The 19,368-nt window shown below is 36.6% G+C and overlaps 2 protein-coding genes across 2 annotated transcripts in view; one reads left to right on the top strand and one right to left on the bottom strand.

Annotated features, from left to right (window-relative positions):
* The window catches only part of CWC27 (CWC27 spliceosome associated cyclophilin), a 96,392-nt gene extending 85,864 nt beyond the window's left edge, over positions 1 to 10,528 (bottom strand). Inside the window, exons 1-8 of the mRNA XM_068176321.1 lie at positions 10,374 to 10,528; positions 9,596 to 9,692; positions 7,935 to 8,047; positions 6,600 to 6,743; positions 5,791 to 5,889; positions 5,532 to 5,635; positions 4,493 to 4,562; positions 1,933 to 2,012 (exon numbers count right to left, since the gene is read on the bottom strand). Of these exons, the coding sequence (XP_068032422.1) occupies positions 1,933 to 2,012; positions 4,493 to 4,562; positions 5,532 to 5,635; positions 5,791 to 5,889; positions 6,600 to 6,743; positions 7,935 to 8,047; positions 9,596 to 9,692; positions 10,374 to 10,415 (749 nt within the window). The 5' untranslated portion in view covers positions 10,416 to 10,528. The remainder of the gene's footprint in view (positions 1 to 1,932; positions 2,013 to 4,492; positions 4,563 to 5,531; positions 5,636 to 5,790; positions 5,890 to 6,599; positions 6,744 to 7,934; positions 8,048 to 9,595; positions 9,693 to 10,373) is intronic.
* Positions 10,529 to 10,742: 214 nt separating this feature from the next.
* Positions 10,743 to 19,010, top strand: SREK1IP1 (SREK1 interacting protein 1). Its single transcript, XM_068176325.1, has 5 exons — positions 10,743 to 10,833; positions 13,309 to 13,356; positions 14,939 to 15,079; positions 16,634 to 16,712; positions 18,401 to 19,010. Exons 1-5 carry the CDS (start codon positions 10,821 to 10,823, stop codon positions 18,588 to 18,590), a joined length of 471 nt encoding a protein of 156 aa, XP_068032426.1. The 5' UTR covers positions 10,743 to 10,820; the 3' UTR covers positions 18,591 to 19,010.
* Positions 19,011 to 19,368: the final 358 nt, after the last annotated feature.

The raw sequence follows: 19,368 nt of genomic DNA, 5'->3' as shown, positions 1-19,368 counted from the left end.
TATGTACAGTTAAAACCACCAAAACTCAGTTAAGATTCTTTTGATCTCATTTATGAAACAATTAGTAGCATTTCATTGCAACTAGTTTATATTTTGGAAGATGCATTTTACTGATACTTAAAGCTTAACATCAAGATTTAAATTTGTTATACAGTTACAGCTTGGTGAATTAAAAAAGAAATCTATCTGAATACACTAGAGCTAACACACCCACGGTTAATTATCACAAACTAAGGGTCCTTGAATGATTTTAGCCCACATTTTAAAAGAAGAAGTTATGCTAGAGAAAAAACAAGGAATACTAAAGAAGTCCCACAAGTCAAGGCTTTGAAGTGTGCTAAAAGCAATCAATGAGTAATCAAGATCATTCAAGAAACTCTAGATGTGTTGCAATCAATGACATTATTTAATAAAGTGCTGCACCTGGGTCAGGGCAATATCAATACAGACAGGGGAGCAGCCTAGCAAGGAGGACCTAGAGATGCTGGTGGATGAAAAGCTGGACGTGAGCTGATGATGTACACTTGAAGCCCAGAAAGCCAATTGTGCCCTGGGCCGCATCCAGTGTGGGCAGCAGGGCCAGGGCCTACCCCTCTGCTCTGCTCTGGTGAGACCCCACCTGCAGTGCTGCATCAGCTCTGGCGTCACAGCACAGGAAGGACAGAAACCTGATGGAGGGACTCCAGAGGAGAGCAATGAAGATGACCACCTCTCCAATAGGGAAAGGCACAATAGTTCAGCCTGGAGAAGACCCCAGGGACATCTTACAGCACACAGCCTTTACATACTTAGCATGGGTCTGTAAGATGGGGACAGACATTTTAGCAGGGCCCATTGTGAAAGAATAAGGAGTAGTGGTTTTAAACCAGAAGAGGGTAAATTCAGACTAGACATAAGAAAGATGTTTTTTATGATGCAGATGGTGAGACACTGGAGCAGGTTTCCCAGAGAGGTGGTAAATGCTTCACTCCTGGAAGCATTCAAGGCCAGGCTGAATGGGGCTCTGCACAACCTCATCTAGTTGAAGATGTCCCTGCTCACTAAAGGGGTTTGGATGTGGTAATTTTTAATGGTTCCTTCCAAACCAACTAGTCTAGGATTCTAAAATAAGCAAATTCTTGGAGTTTTAACATATTTTCATGGATATTTCTCACTTTATAACTCAACTGTGGTTAAAATCAGAATTTATAAAGTACAAAAAATAGATAAGAAAACCAAGTTATTCAAGCACACAGATTTTCGATTAACCTGATATTTTGTTTGTTCTTTAGATCTGGGAAAAAAAAGATATTTTCAAGCATAAGCAGGGTTAGAGCTTTGGGAAAAGCAACCCTCTAGAATAATCACAGCACAGAACATCTTCACCATGAAGAAAATGTAAGTAACTTTAAAAGTTTAGGCTATGAAAGTGATAGTCTTATGAAAGGATTGTGGTAAAGAGAGGTATAAAAGGGACTGTCAACTCGCTGTCTCTTCCAGAATGAGAGAATGTGTGAAATGCCACTAGTAGCATGCAGGTTCAGAAGAAAAAGGGAGATACTTCTTCTGCAGTAGACGTGATAGTGTGAATTGAAACAGTGTTACAATTGAATTAATACACACTTTGAGGAGAGCTCTATTAAAGATTACTAAATAGATGAACCACATCAAACTGTGACGGTCCTCTGAGGTGAAGGTTAATGGAAGCTGGGAGACTACTCATATAAACTTTACATTTGCATTGCTTTTACTCTTTACTGGGCATCCACTGAGGGCCAGTGGTGGTGACAGCTTAGTGGGTTAGAGAAATATTTGGTCTGATTTAGCACTGGCACTCTTAATTTTTTAAAGAGTAACGTGAATTGACATTTCTTAAATGAGTAAACATGCTGATAATTGGTTATAACATATTGAAAGTAGATCTGTTTTAGAAATTGGAAATTACATACTAACCTTTTGACAGCAGGAACTGAGCTAAGATGTGGATCATCTTTCAGGAGATCATGACTACTTTTACTTTTTCCCTTCATACTCTGTTAAAAGAAAAAGAAAGAAGAAAAAAAGCTATTATTCATTTCAGTTTAAGAGGTTAGACAGCGGAAAGGGATTATGGTAAGAAAAACATAACTTGTTTCTTTTTAGTTTTAGCCTATCCAGTAAACATAAACACTTTTAAGAACAGAAGGAAGATAAAGTGTTCCAGAAAGAGAAACATCAAACTGACTCCACAGATTTATTTTTGCGATAGCAATGCACTTAGTTTTAAAGGACAGAGAGAGAGGAAAAAAAGAGATACTGTTTAGTCTTGTACAATCATTACACATAATAAAGATGGTAGGTCTAGCACATATACACTTGAGTGAATAAAGAGGTAAGAACTTAACTTTCCAATAATGACAGATGACAATGGAAAGAACCACCATGTACAAAACAGTACTTATCAATTGGAAGAACACTAATTAGATCCCTAAGGAAAAAAAAGAAATTAACAAACTGCAATGTATCAGTCTGGAATACATCATTTAGGAATCATCTACTGACACAAGGAGTCAAATAAATTTAACACATAAGGTTTTCAGGCAGAAAGACTGCAGTTAGGAAGCATTCTACATGCTAATCTGAAAAAAAAGTATTCTTCATTTTCAGAGAAAAATCAGACTGAAAATCTCTGCTACAGGAACAGTCCATATTGTGACCTGTACCGTGAATGTCTCTATTGCAGATGCATTGTCTAATGCTTTTGGGAAGACAGCGGACATTTGGACAAAATCTTATTCATTTAAATACAACTACAATTTTTTATTATGTAGAAAACAAAGACTAACACATTCAGCAAATGTAAAGAGAATTCCTTTATTAAGGAAGGGGTGGTGTGTTTGGAGTGGTGGTGGGGCTGTGTATGGCAAAGTGCTCCAAACAGGTACAGAAAATAAGCAGTTTGGACACTGAAGGCTAGCACTGATCAACGACCAGTGGGGGCCCTAGAGCCAGATCCCTGACTGCACTAATAGCCTTCATGGCCTTAAAGGGGTTTTACTCAGAGCTTCTCTGACCCTCTTAAACAAGCAAGACTTACTGCATCTAGCAACCACAAAAAGCTCATAGGATTCTAAGTTTGCAGGTGTAAAAGAATCTCAATAACAACTTTGACCTTCCATTTTTCTTATCAAAAACAGAGAATGCAAGTTAGTGCTGATATTCACATACTTCAACTTAATCAGATTAAGATAATGTCTAGAACTACTGAGACACTGATCTAGACCTCTTAGGAACAAACAATGAGGTATCAAAAAGAAGATTTTATTTTGTTACAAAGAATGAAGATAAATTCTTCATAAAGAGTTGTTGTGATTACTTATCTAGCTACAACCAACCCAGAATTTAGTCAGGAAAAATAAGAGATGAGATTTTGAGGCTGAGTTGAAAGAGAGCATGAAAACACTGAAAGTAGGCTTAACATGAAAAGAGGCATTCTATTTAGATAATTTTTAACTGAAAACAAGTATTTGGCATGAAAACAAAGGAAGTCCAAGCAACTGAGTCAAACCCAGTATCAGAAGCCAGATAAACAGCAAGAGCAAAATAGTAGATGAGCATATTAAGGTAAACAAGTAAAATTTATCTGACTGGTAAGTTGAAAAAAAGAAAGGAAAATAGTTAAAGCTGCTGTTGAAATAAATCTCTACTATCATTTGGACTGATATAATCTCACTATAATATTGTCCATCATTATTCACTGTTTTTCTTTTGTATTTTAGCTAACGTCTGAGGACTAACAACTATTTTTTCACTTTTGTAGTACAGGATGTAGAACCATGTAGTCTGATCACTAATCCAAGGAGCAAGGTACTGTAGAAAGCCTAGAAGTCTACCAAAACAATTTGGTCAGCAGTAGACATTAAATCAGAAATTTATTTAAGAAATTTTGAAGCTAATGCTGTTTAAGTGCAAGTCAGGGAAGAACATGTTAGACCAAAGATTACCTGTGCAATCCTGGTTCTGTGAATGCGAACATTTCACTATAATGCACTATTAAATTATGATAATGGACTATTTTCTCCACAATAATCACACTTCGTTTTGCTTACAGATGGATGGATATATGTAAGAAAATGGAATTAAGCATGCACTGGAAATGCATAAGATGATCATCAGTATTCAAGTATTTTATCATATAATTACAACCATAAATAAAGGACTTGAAAAAGAATGAAGTACCAATTGCTTCCACAACTTTTAAACAGCAGACATAGATTTATACTATGAAACTTTTTGTTCATGGAAATGTAAAAATTCATGGAGTAACTTAAGGTGCCCTCAAAATCAAGAAAGCTAAAAACTTTTGTTTTTTCAAAATGCTGTAACAGCAGAATCCTAAAAATTGAAGCAACTGCTATTATTATTGCTCAAAATGCAAACATAAGAAGAAGACCAAAAACTTTAAAGCTTTCCACAAATATGGAGAAAAGGTAATTACGTTGAAAAGACAAGTAACAATAATTTGGTATAATACCTGACTAACTCTACTGACTTCTTCCTCTTCTTCTTCAGCTTCTTCCCCAAAGGAAAGCAGGTTAAAGTTTCTTTAAGAGAAAAAAGAAAATTTTTAGTAAAATTTTAAATACTGTCTTAGTAACATTCCATTAACTTTAAATATATTATGTTCATGTTGTACATGACTTTTTAAAAAAACTTTCTGTCCTGCTAAATGTACCAATTGCAACCAACTACTGCATTTTGCTTTGCAATAAATCATAAATATTCAGAAAAGCATGTTGTCTGAGATAAAACAAGGATAGCAAAGCATCAGTTAAGACACAGTTTAAGAAATCCTGTCTTGACTCACTTTCCCAGACTCTTGAATGTTGACAGTTCTGTTGCATTTTTTTTCTCAACAGAGCAGCATTCAAGACACAAGATTTTCAAGATATGAAAGCTCAGAAACGTCTCAACTGTGTACACATTCACATAATGAAATTTAAAAAAATTTATGTGCTATAATTTCTTTTTCAAGAGTTAATTGTTCACACTGTTGGAACCAGTCAGTTGCAACATGTTCTATTTTTATACAGCAGAACTGACAGCATGCCCACTTTAGCATTCCTATTACTTTACACTGCATGTTTGTGAATTTTCATTCACAGAAACTAAAATTTCCCACGTCAAAATGCCTGCCTCTTGCTAAGTTCTACAGTGGGGGAGAAATGGTATCTGATGAAATAAGTTTAAAAAATCCCAAACAACTGAGCTGTGACCCAGTTACTCCCACCAGGAAGTTTTAACTGCAGTGTCATCTCAGTCAGATGACTGCACATTGCAGGACATGGGAAAGATAAACTACCTTCTATTATTTCAGAAAACTATCACCGTGCATGAAACAGTTACAGTTCAGCAGATGCACAGTAACATTTCAGTCAGAGAATCTAGATTTGCATGACCCCACCCCCCAGAAACAAGGAAGTGCTTCAAAGGCAGAAATGGAAGTAAAAACCTGCCAAGATATAAATAAAGGTGAAAGAAAATGAACCACCATTTCTGTTGCATATATTTACTTTGTGCCTTTTACTTTGGACTTTTTAGTTTCTTCTTCTGGTTTGTCTTTCTTCAGTTTTCTGTTTGGTCGTGGGACAATGTCATCAAAAGGATTAAACAAAACCTGTTTAAAAAAACAGTATTTTAAACACGTCTTTAGTAAATATTTTGTAATTAAGTGGTTCAATATTTTAAAGCAATATGCAAAAGGACAAGCCAAATTTTCTGAAGACTATGCACAAAAGAATTTTTAAATGTCACGTTTCAAACAGAACATACCTCACTGCTTCTTATTTTGTGTGGACTGAGAGGTCTCTCTTCCTTGTCAACTTCTACTTCAGCCAGGCGCAACATGTTATATATCGTATCCCCTGTAACCTGGCAAATGTACAAAAAAAGGCTTGAAATTTCATTACTATAATTTGTGTTATTTATTCTGCAAAACAGAAGGCAATTATTATGTAAAAAATTTTGAAAGTACAAATGCTATAGGATATACTGTAAGCATGTAAGACTTCTAAAAAACAGCAAGTACAATGTACAAAAGTTTGGGTTTTTAAATTTAATGGCAAAAGTTGAAGGAATACAGGTAGTTTTGAGAATGTATGCAGATGAAGATGTTGAAGTCTTACTGTGAGCTATGAAACAGAAAAACAAAACCCACTGAAATAAAAAATACTTGCTTTGTTTTCTTTTAAGTAAATAATGAGAGTGGTAAATTCATTTTCATGACCCTTCTTGGGTAATTAGAATCTAATTAATTCTAAATAGAATTTTCTAACATGTCATTAGTATTAAATGAACTGATTAATAAACAGAGCCATAATAATACAAGTAAGATTATTTAAAGGTAGCACAACATGAAAATACAAATTTGAAGAGTAACAACAGCAAGATAGGTAATAACAGGAACAACCCACAGAATCATTACTGCCAGATATAAGAAACAAAGAGAATGGAGAGAGCATAGAAAGCACTGAAATAGATTTCAAATGCACATAGTAGCAAACAATACTAAACCAGCCTTCAGAGAAACTTGTGGTAGGTTTCGTCAGACTTAAACTGGGACTCCAATTCATGTAACAGACCTTTCCAAAGATTGTGTGCTTGTTGTTAAGTTCATCTGCACGACCCAATGTAAAGAAAAATTGACTCCCGTTATCATGGGGCCCAGCATTTGCCATAGCAACAAGTCCTCTTCGATTAAATCGCAATCGCGAGTGGAACTCATCCTGGTAAAAGCAGGACAGAAAAGTGAACAACTTCAGTATTAAGCTATCTTTTCACTCCTTTAGCTGCAGCGAGATAGAAGTGACATTACTTACATCAACATGCACACACAAAAAAATGCCGTTAATTTTCTTTTAAATTCAGACAGTAATAAATCCCAAGTACTTTGAAACTCAATGCCAGAATTATATTTAGAAGTTTCTACTGAGCAGTAAAAATTATTTTTAGTCAGTATTTCTAACCCCTAGTGCTTCTAATGATGGAAAAAAACAATCCTCAAAAGAATCCATAAACACACAACAAACAAACACCAAACAAATTAGAAATTAAAGTATCAATAACAGAAAGACGTATTACTAATCAAAAAAATTCTATCTTGCTAATTTTATCTTTTTTCAGTCATTGCCTAAAAATCAATTGTTATTCATCATTTTAATTTGCATTCGTTATCCCCCCAATATTAAGAAAATAAAAAACTTTTTAAAAGTAACTGCATTTCATACACGTCTTGCAAAAATACTATTCTTGACAGTCACTGTATTTATGTGAAAACTGAATTTAAATCCTAATTCATGTAAAGTTACTAAAAGCACAATAACTGGTTGTAATAGAGTAATGCAAAAATCCATAGGAAGAACATTGTCCGGAATTAGGAAGACAAAATAGGGCTCCTTTCAAAGCAAGGAGAACACAATGAATACCACTGCCATATCACAATGCTAAACACTGCAATACTGAGATACCACTACTTTGAAGTAGCAATGCTACTACAATATTGGTAATTTTTGTTTTGTTCTCTGCTCAGGTACCATTCCCTCCCACAAACTTCAGACTTGTGCTAGATGCAAAAGTCAGCAAGAAGATGGAAGGTCCAGAAACAGGCTTTGCAGCTTCAGTCACAAATTAAAGGGGTCTGCCCCACCTGAAATAAAACACTCTGGCGGAACAGAACACATCTGCTGAGCCTGTGTGTAGCTTTGTCCAGGATCTGAGCCCCCAGGTTTATCATTATAACAGAGTAGCTAGATCTAAGAACTCTCAGTTTAGAAGGGCATATTCAAACACACTGAAGTAGCACATGAAGGAAACTACTGCTCATGTATGCGTTTCATGTAAGATTTGATTTTTCAGAAGTTGGATAACAATAGATAGAGAATACCAAACCAATTAATGTGTAAGATATAGATACAGACCTTGAAAGGAGCTCCATAGACTGACTCTCCTCCTGATCCAGTACCAGTGGGGTCACCCCCTTGCACAATAAAGCCAGGCACTACTCTGTGAAATATTGTGTTATTGTAATACTCTAAAAAAATAAAAAGATATTAAATACATGTAAGTGGTCTCAAACCCAAATCTTCACATAGATCATGCAGTGATATCCAGAGACTGAAGTTCTAGAAAGCAAATACTGCAATTAGATTCCACTGTTGGCTTCTATTTGATTCCATTCTGTTCCCCACAAACCTACAAAATCACATCCTGTGGTGTCACATGTTACTTTTGCAAAAAATCCTGCCCATCACCGACAAGATAACCTTGATGAATTACATTCTTTTCAGCTTTTCAGATCTTATTACTGCAATGACTATCAAAATACACCAATTTTAAAGGAGAAGTAGAAATACTGTGCCCTATCCTGGATGAGATCTCACGTACAACATTAGCAATATCCATATACAGATGATTTGCACTTTCACTCACCAGCATAGAACAACTTTCAACACCTATACTGTACTGAAACTGATAATTTTTGCAGAATGAAATACATGGTACATTTTGCTCTCTAAGCTATCTTCTTTTATCTATTTATCTGATAGAGGTTACAAGATCATAAGAAAACAAAAGGATTGAAAACAAAACTTTACTTGAACCAAGCCCCTGGTTGATATAATAATAATAATAATAATAATAATAATAAATCTGCAGCATGCTGCAAGACAAAGCAGGGTGTGCAAATGTTGCAGCATAACTAGACACAGTTGTGGATGGTTATATGCTGGGATATTAATGAGAAATACTTAAATGTATTACAAAGCACAAGATGCTATACAACAATTAAAAAAATCAGAAAAGAACTAAAGCCCACTGAGTATACATGAACCTTTATCACAGGCTGAGAAATTCCTTTACCATTGCAAAAAGTCTCAACATTCAGGCAGAGAGACTGGACGAAACAGGCTGGATCTGTGCTGGAGGCACAAAGCCTAGACTGCTATTGTTGTTTAACAGATGAAGGCTAAAAGAACTCTTCACAATTTTACAAATGCTTAAATGGGAGAATAATACCAGTTAGAAAACATATAAAGGCATCAAGCCTTTCACAGATTTTTCTTACAGTTTTCTCAGAAGGGAGCTTCTCATTCTAGAACCCACTACTTCAGTGGAAAGTTTTACAGAGCTTTTATCAATCAAAAAATACAGTAATTGAAACATTAGGAGCACTCAGGGAAAAAAGAAAAAAGAAATGGTAGTGTAAATTGTGATGCAGAAATGACAGTTTTGGAGAATGTCCAATATTGTATCACTGTCATTTCATGCACACACTGATGTTGTTATACTTTGTAGACATTTGCTGAAAGAAAGCCTCTCAAGATTCTGAAAGACAATGTTTCAATACTATGTCATCAGCTTAGTTTGAGAAAATCATCCAAAATTTTAACTTTTTTTTCTCCACCAGCTTCATTGGTAACCATGAAAAACATTGTCAGAGTGTTAATTAATAATTTCTGAACACAAATAAACTTACTGACATACTAAAGTCAAAATATAATTATGACCTCTATTTTACAGAAAGGGCATAAAGATCACATAGTAATTAATTTCAACAACTCCCACCCCATTCAATCATTACCTTCCATACATAGCTGGATGAAATTTCTGCATGCTTTTGGTGCTTCTTTTGACCATAATTCTATATCTATCTCTCCTGCTGTAGTTCTCAGCAAAACCTATAAAGATACAGATAAATGTAGCCTCAGTTTTATTGTAACTTAGTCACTGACCAAAGGTATAACTGCCTAAAAAAAATAAATCTGAATTCGTTATATTTGTAAAAGTGGTATATATTTAAGTGTGTCAGGTAGCTACTGTTAATTCTAACTAGCATTTCCAGAACCTGAGATACAGCTCTGAATCAATATGTAAAATAAAGATGTATAATACAGTTGTAATAATACATAACATAACACATAACACATAACGTGGCTCATGCTTCATAGAAACTTAAGATACCCTTTATCATTTCTATAATGAAACAACATGGGGGAAAAAGCCATAAATATCCAAAGGTATCGATCTTACAAAGAACATTACATTCAGTGAGAGATCATAACAAAATTAAGGAGGTAAGATATAATCGGGAACAGAGGAAATTAAATTAAAAGCTCCTAGGACTGCTCTGTGTTATGTCTCCAGACATCACACCACATGCTTTGACTCTGGCAGCGTCAAAGAAATAACTTTAACCAAACCAATCAACCACAGAAACAACGACCTCCCCACCCCCACTCACCACCACCATCACCATCATCATCACCACCACTATCCAAACTAGCTCGTGTTCCTCTCGCCTGTCCCCCTATAACCCTACAATGCACAACTTCTCCAGGACTTCACCCTGGCAGCCTCACCTTCCCGTTGGTGGGCGGCTCCTGGATGTAGATGTTGCTCATGGCGGGGAAAGGACCGGCCCGGCCGGTGAACCCTGCCGAGCGGCCGACGCCACACTCCGCGCCGCCGCCAACACTACCTACAGCCCCCGCCGCCCGCCATCTTGGGCGTCCGTATGCAGCCCAGGGAAGGGGGGATGAAATTGCACAAGCCGGAAGAAAGGATGAAGGAATGAGTCGTCGGCCGGAGTCTTTCCGAGATTCACTAAGAAAAAAAGTGTCTGGGGAAATATCCGCAGGCTTCTCCACACATCTGTGGTCCCCCACCGTGGCTCCCGCTCTAGGAGTGCTGAGGTCCCCTGCCTTCCCTGGGAGTGGTACGGTCCGGGAGTGAGCCGGGCAAAGCCTTCCGGCGGGGAGAGGCGTCGCTGCGCGTGCGGGCCGGTCCACTCCGGGGAGAACGGCGGGATGGCTCTGCCGGGTGAGGGGCGCCCGCCCGGGACCGCGGCGGGGCAGGGGCAGCGCCGGCCGGCTCCGGCCCGGCAGCGTGGGGACGGGAACGAGCGGCGGGGCGGTGGACAACTGGGACAATTGCGCGGGGAGGGCGCGCGGCTGTGCGCGGCACTGGGAAGCGTACGGGAGGCGGCGGGCGCTGCTCCGGTCCGCGCTGCCGGGGGCTGCAGCAGGGAGATAGGTGGAGATGAGATGGGGCCGTGCCCGCGCTGGGCAGGGGCAGCCAGGGGCGCTGCGGCGCGTCCTCTTGGGGCTGCGGGCCCCCCCGAGTTTCTGGGTGACCCAGCGCTGCGTTCCCATCGCCTCCTTCTCTGAGGTTAGAGCTAAAGAACGGTGGTTGCAGACTGGGCTTTTCGCCTCCGCTGTCGTTCTGAATTAATGCTTGTGTCCCAGTAGATTGTTCTTGTGAGTCAGGGCGGGCAGAAACACCTGCGCGACTTGCGAGGTGTTCAGGTGTGTGTTGGCCGAACACGATCGCCATTGCTCCCTCCGTAGTGTGTTCCTGCCCTGAAAAAAGGGGAGTGTTTGGGTCGAGAACAGCTGAACAGGCCTGAGCTTTGGTGATCTACTTCTCTGATTAAAAGAAGGCCTTCATGAGCTTGTTCCCATTTTAGAAGGGGTTTTTGAGGAAGACATGTTTGCATTCAAAGGTTTCCACAGGTTTTCTTTTCAGTCTTAGGCTCCAGTGAATGAATAAAGTTCTTAGTTCTGTGCCACTTGTTAATTGTCTTGAGAATTAAGATAAGAGAAGAAGGAGTGAGAAAGGAAGCTTCTTGCAATTAGTTTGCTTTTAATCAGTTAAAATTTCATCTAGCCTAAACTCCTGCTTCTAACGTTATTATTTAAAGCCTAAAACAATAACAAAATTTCAGTCCTAGGAATTCGGTAGGGATATTTGATAAGTGTATTTGCATTCTTGTCATCTGCTGGGTGTCTCTTTTGGAAAGCCCAGCTAACGGGAGATTTCTGTAGTGTGCACATGACTTTACTGACCTCCCTTGGCTGGAACACCAAATCCTACTTTACCTATGGGTCAGCTATGCAGTAGGGTTGAGCTTGACTCAGAAATATTTCAGAAAATTGGGACAAAGTAGGTGGCTTGGGTGATCTTGTTTTCTAGTCCCAAGGAGTAGTGAAAAAGCAAATGCTGGTTTGAGTGTTTTTCTGATGTGGCTTTGCAGGTTATAGGTAGGATTTTGATTTTTATTTTGTGACTCTTTCTTCTCTGTTCCCTACCTTCCTATCTGTCTCATGGGTGTCCTTCTAAAGGTAGGCACAAAACAGGTACCTGAACACTGCTGACCTTGAAGGGGATATGTAATACTAAGGGTTTGGGATCTGCAGAAAATCATGCTATAGTGGAATGTATGGATCATAGTGGAATGTATGGATCATTGTTTCTTGGCTTTCCAACACTCTTTAAGGCATATACCTGAGATGTCCAAGTTTCCAAGGTAGTTTTTTCAACTTGGGGTTTGAAGGTTTCTATTATTTTGAGTAGAATTTTCTAATGACAGTACTTGTTTCAGTAAGTCATAGTTTAAATTAATGGGACCAATATACTCAATTTCTGATAGTATATGACTGCTTAAGTCTCTGGCGTTTTTCTTCTGCATTCAGTTGGGAGATAGAATAGCATCCTTTGATTTTGGGAATTCAGTTGTCACTTTCATTACCAATAGCTTAAATTATTAAAATTAAGATTGATCTGTTGGGGGGTGGGGCAAATCCCTGGTGCTTCTCCTGAATTGTCCTACTGTGTCTGTTTAACTTAACTGTTGTCTCACATGGGAGAATCACACACTTTCCATACCTAACATTTGCATTATTCAGATCTTTTTCTTGCTTAGAATCCAAACTTTTCTGTTACTGTCTTTGCTTTCTTACACATTTGCTTTCTTGCATTTTTGTTTGGTGTCATGTTGTCTGGATTCAGAATGGTTTAACAATTTGTTGACTTTTAAATTTCCTTCTTTGTTTTCAATGATTGATTTTTTTGATTTGGTCTTTTTAATTGCCTTGTAAAGTCAGTTCTTGTAATTAAAATACAAATCACTTCAGAGTTTCCAGTGAATGCCTGTCAACATCCTTGCAGTGCTAGAATTTATATTGTGTGATACAGATCCCTGGAATGTTAGATGTCTGTTACTGTGTTCATACTGTAACTAAACAAGTGAAAAGGTCACAATAAATCAAATTAGGATTTGGCAGTAAATTGTATAAGACTAAATGATCTCTAGCAGTTTAAATTAGTCAAGTGTGTTCTGATAGATTACTGCACAGAAAAGTAGCCTTAGGCAGTTTTTTTAAAGAGGTTTTGGTGTACTTAATACTCTTGAGGGGCGATCACTTCTATCTGTATATTGACATTATCAAGCCACATTTGAAAGAAACTTGAAGGTTCTCTTCAACAGCACCTAATTGGTGAAATTTTCTCTTTCAGGTGGAAATAAGGATAATATCAGAGCTGGATGCAAGAAGTGTGGCTACCGTAAGTCTGTAATAAGCAATATGAACTTACAGTGTTTTCTTCAGGTTGTGGTGTTGGTTGGAACTGGCTTTTGAGGAGAGGGGAAAAAAAGGAAAGAAGTATTCTCCCTTGTTGCCCAGACATTTGTCAATTTAAATTAAAATGTTTTCTTTCTTCTGTTTATTTCATGTTCGTTCTCTGGTTTCTGACACTTACCAGTGCTCTTTGAGTTTCTCAACAAAAAAAAATTATGCTATTATATTCATACATATTACATTTCAATGCAATTACTTGAGAAACTTTTAATTGAAAGCACCTTCTTTGATATATACTGATATAAGCACTTGTGCTTCTTCTGAATCTGACTGCAAAGAGGCAGGCATTTCAGTTGAAGTTAAGTCCAATCTAATTCATCCGAAAAAATAGTTTAAAATTTGTATAATCTTTTATGCTAAGAAAATACTATTTTGTGCTCTGTGTATTTCAAGAAACAGCTACCTTTATTGCTTACAAGTTGAACTATTGGCATTTAGCTCATACTTTGGATTATACACAGATTGTAAATGTCAGTGGCTACTTTCCGTATTAATGGAGACAGGTCTTAGTGAAGATTTAAATTTTTAATTACTGACTCTTATTTTTAGAACACTGAGGGAATGGACACTGTTTTGTACTGAATTGTCTTAAACTTTTAGCACAGTGAGTTAAGTTTTTTGGGTTTTTTATATAAATGTTACATTGGATGACAGGAAAAAATTTTCTTCATTCTTTCACTTCAGGCTTTAACAACAAATTTTGTCAATGACTTGCTTTGTGTATCTGTTCCTTCAAAGAACAGTGATATAAATATATATGTAGTGCTTTCTTTCTACATGCAGCAAGTATCAGAAGCTTTCTGAAAGAGAAGGAAACTTGTAGTCATATCATGTGATCCATGTTTATGTGTTCCTAAAATATGTCTTCAAGGTGTAGGTAGTTTGTTATCATCCTTACTAAGAACGTGAGCTTATTTCAATTACTACTTGAATTACTGTGTCTCCCAAACCATATCTTCCTTTTTTCTAAATTTCACTTTTTAAAAATTTCAATGAGTGTATTCAGCACAAGGTTTCTAGCTGGTAATGATTATCAAGATGTAACTTAAAAAAACTACTGGTCAGGCAGTAGTTTAGTCAGTATTAAGTGCTGGCTGTTAAAGATTATGTCTTATAAGTAAATAGGATTCTACCATTTCACTAGAGGGAGTTAAGCAATGCAACACTTAATGTAGTTTTTTAAATATTTCATGCTATGTTTTTAGGTAATTTCTTAAGAAAGTACCTAAGACCATTAAAAAATAGAAACTAAAGTTGAAAAAAATCTTCAAATTAGCAGAATAGGAGAGAGGCCATAAAGCACTCTTAAATAGAAGAGTATTGCAGAACCTATCAGATTCTTGGAGAGTTTTTCAAAGTAAGCTTTCTCCTGCCCCTTTCACAGATCACAGCCTACCTTTTTTCCTTTCACTTCTCAAAACTGAATAATACAAAAATAAATTTTCTTTAGTTTTTGATTTTTTTTTTGTAAAATGTAATTTTTCTTTCTGTATATTTTTTTTATTCAGCTGGTCATCTGACATTTGAATGTCGAAACTTCCTCCGAGTAGATCCTCAAAGAGATATTGTTTTGGACGTTAGCAGCACTAGCAGTGAAGACAGCGAGGAAGAGGAACTACAGAGATTACAAGCCATGCGTGAAAAAAAGAGTAATGTGTTTTTTTGGGTTTTGGATAATAGTCTTCTGATGTGCAGGGACTCTCATTTTATCCTTTCTGATAACTCCCGTGTAGTTATTTTAGCCTGTGATTTAAAAATAGGTCTTTTACTTTGTGTTTAGACTTCAGAGGTTTGATACACCCACACTTTTTTAATTTTATGATTAATTCCTTCTGTAAGAAGTTATTAATGTACTTGTTTGGAATATCTCAAAAGGGCCCCCTAAATACAAGAGATTAATTGATCTTTCACTAAGAAGTTGCCTAGAAGAAAATGACGTGTGTGTTCTGAGTTAATCTTCTGATTATGACATATAGTTTAAACATCTTCTAACTACTGAGAAATATGACACCTGAAATTCTCTCCAGTTCCTAAGCAGGATTTTGACTGAAAAAGCTAGTAGACTGGAATTCAGTCATTCATATTTTGAGAAGTACTGTTCTATATTTGGAAGGTCTGAGTATCAACTCCTTGTCAGAGTGAGAATAGATTGTTTATCAGATACTTGAGTTCATTTGAATTTGGACTCCAAAGAGGTTGTGCACCTAAGCAAGAAGGGGAGTTTGTTTCACCTCAATGTATTTGAAATGAATGAACATTCTTCTCTTCCGCCCTTCTGTTTTTCATTATGTTTTGTTCTTTTGCTTTCATAGGCACTAACATTTAGTTCCTACGGAAGATGCTATTTAGAAAGGAAAAGGGATAGATAGAATCCTGTAGTTAGCTGTACACTTCAAAAGAAGTGGATGGGCTGTTTATCAAGAGTGCTGAATTGGTACTGCAATGGTACTTTCTTGGACCAAGCCTCTTCGGAATAAATACTTACCACTTATTATGTATTTTTGAATGTAAAGGTTGGGTTTTTTCCTAAGCTTATTGAAGATGGATATCTGCAGGAAAAATAGCTGTGTCTCACTTATGGCATTGCTGTTTGTGAAGCATGAAATAGGGATGTGTGGAAGTAACTCAGGGAAGCCTAACAGAATATTATTTTCTTTATTTGTTCTAGTTTTCAGACTTGGACATGTATGTTAAATGTTAAAATACAGAAGAATCACAGAATCACTGGGTTGGAAGAGACCTTCAAGATCATCGAGTCCAACCCATGCCCTAACACCTTAAATAAACCATGGCACTGAGTGCCACATCCAGTCTTTTTTTAAACACATCCAGGGATGGTGACTCCACCACCTCCCTGGGCAGACCATTCCAGAACTTTATCACCATTTCTGTGATAAAGAACAGATATGAAAATCTGAATCTGGTGCATATTTATAGGAAAAGGTCTTTTTGCTACATTTTACAGGCCTTCCTTCATTCTTAGTACTTAGATCAATGTCAATACAATGTAAGTTGTGTATAAAAGTCCTGCTGCTACTGCCATATATTTCTGAAATTGCTAAACTAACCAGAATTCGAAGGAAGAAAAAGAGAGCTTTTTAACAAGAATTTTGTAGTAAATTGACATTGCTATTGAACCTACTTTTTTAATGCTGATCTTAATTCAGACAAGTATTTTGTAAACTTTAACTTTCTACCTATAGATTTAAATGAAGAGGAAGAAAAAAAGAAACAAAAAAGAAAAAGCAAAGAGAAAACAAAATTAAAAAGACCGAGGAAAAGGTAACCTTCACACGCCTCTTTTAATTTCAAGACACAGCTTTAGAAATACTTTTGAGACTTGTGTTTTCTCAGGAAATATTGCTTCTATTGATGCAACTTTATTTGCAAGTACTTCTTCCATTTGAAAAGTTTTCTTTTTTCCAGTGAGAACTGACTAATGGTAAAATAATGGTAAGGTAAATGTTCTTAGATTAATGCTGGAGTCACAGGCTTTCTGCTGTGGAGTAAGGATCATAGGACTTTTGAAAGCTCTAGCAAGCTGTAGGTCTGCAGATCAGAAAAAGCAGAAGTGCCCCTGACTGTCCAACTCTAAGCAAGCTGTGATGGGAAAAGAACACGTCAGGAGGATTGTGGCGATGGTTCCCCAGCCTAGCCAGGGTGGAGAAGGCTCTCAGAAATTCAGAGACTGTAGGGTTCTTTGTGTGCACACATGCATATGTAAACACACGTGCAGGCACACACATATGTAAGCACACCTGCAGGCTCTGAGTAGCTCGCAGTTATCAAAAGGGAAACTTCTGTAATATTGAACAGGTGTTGAGTTTGCGTGTACCTGTTAGCGTAGAAGCCTAAAATGTCGTAATACCCCCAATCGTGAATCTGATTTCTGGCCTGTGGACTGACTTTGTTTTTTGGGGTTTTTTGCTTTTTTTTTTAAGTGAGACTTTAGATGAGACTAATATTTCTTCATTAGGACAACTGATAAGAGAATGTGCCAGGAACTGCACGGGAAGGTATAAACTGTAAAAATGTATATGGAGACCACAAGATGTCCCTCCAGAACAAAAACCGGGATTTAATGCCTGTTGTATTTGCATTTTTCCTTTTCCTTATTTACATTGTGTAGCTCAAACTTCCACTTTTGAAGACAGCCCTTACACTTGTGAAGAAATAGAACAGAAGAGAGTCAGTCTGGTTGTCAGTTTTGTGAGAAACGAGGCTCACTCTTTGAAATTTTTAAAAGTTTAATAAGGGATAAAGCAAAAGTAACAGTGCTGTGTGCATAGCCATAGCCAGATGCATGTGGTTATCTGTAACAACTTTTCTTACATACTTTTTCATTGCATTGGTCAAATCCATATTCATGAAGATTATACATACTCAAACATTCCTTTGAGTTTACATGTTCCAGGAATTCTTTAGCTTAGTTCAACTCCTGACCTTATCTTCTTAGAGTATGTGTCACAATGCAGATGTGACTTTTGACAGTCTTGTATTTTATTTCCTCAAAATAGTATGAGCTGCAAGAACATAAAAAGTTTTCATAACAGTTTCTCTTAGATTTTTGCATCAGGGACATATATCTGAAGGCATTAATTAGCATTGTTACTGATCACGTGGAATTTTAAAAACAGAAACTCTATCTTGTTGTCATACTTTATTTTTTGATGGTATGTACTCTGGGTCTTTTTTTTCTCAAAGACTGAAAACCCACACAACTTGCCTATCCCATTATTTTTTAATCTGTATTATAAACATACTGCTTTTCTGGCATGAAAGTCATATTAGGAAAGTCATCATTTAACTTAAACATGCAGGCCCAGATATCATAAGTTTTCTAGTGGATGCTACTGTACAAATTCTACACCAAATTCAATTTGTGACATTACAAAAATATTGACACCTTAAATTATTATTGTGTCATTTTCCTTCTTTAATTACATATTGATCTGCATTTTTTTTACTAGATCTTCCTCATCAAGTTCAGCAGAAGAGGATGAGCCAAAGTCAAAAAAACAAAAATCACACAAAAAAGAAAAGGAAAAAGGGAAAAAGCATAAATCTAAGAAAGGGAAGCATCATAAAAAGGAGAAAAAGAAGAGACGAAAGGAAAAAAGTTCATCTTCTAACAGTTCAGACAGTTCAAGCAGTGACTGACATGGTGGTCTATTTTTGCTTTAGCTTCTGCAGAGAAGATGATTTTCCATTCATAGCAAGTTTATTTATGCTTTGCAATGCTGTTTTAAAATGATATATATATATTTTTTTTGAGAAATCTATTAGCATACATCAGTGCATCAAATTATTAGATGGACCATTTTATGAAAAAAATCTGCTTCTGTATTTCAGGTTTATTAATACTAAACCATGCAACTACTTCTTCACTCTTATTTTTAGTTCAGTTGTGATTGTGTTTGAAATTCTTTACAGTAAGATGTAAAGGATGTAAATTTCAGTTTGCAAGCCTTTGTGTAGAAAGATATGGACTTAAATATGCTTAATGTCAGAATAGCTGAATTTGAAAATTCAAGTAAGATTTTCTTTTACCCTTTAAAAAAATGTATGTTTTACACAACATTTTCTGCTTACATACATTAATCAGTATGTGCAAATATGAATCAGTGTTCAGGTCATGAGAGGGGAAGAATGAGCAATGAGAAGCTAAAAAAGATTGATCCTTCAAAATTATCTTCTAAAATTGATCTAGTCATAGACTGTGAAACATAATTACACATTCTTTTGGCAGGATCACTATAAGCAAACTGAAAATAAATAGATGCAAACAAAAGCTATCAATTTTTAAAGTCCTTTTTCCTTGGGTTTTGTTCTTTTACAGTTATGATCATTTCATCTTTGACATAGATGTAAAGGTTTGAATATCAAAACAAGACTTCTAGTATTAAATTTTAGCTATTTCTTCAGTTATGTCAATTGT

This window comes from Anomalospiza imberbis, chromosome Z (assembly GCF_031753505.1).
Source record: "Anomalospiza imberbis isolate Cuckoo-Finch-1a 21T00152 chromosome Z, ASM3175350v1, whole genome shotgun sequence".
NCBI lineage: Eukaryota > Metazoa > Chordata > Aves > Passeriformes > Viduidae > Anomalospiza > Anomalospiza imberbis.
Note: the sequence above shows the minus strand (reverse complement) of the source record. Positions and strands in the feature narration are given on the sequence as shown.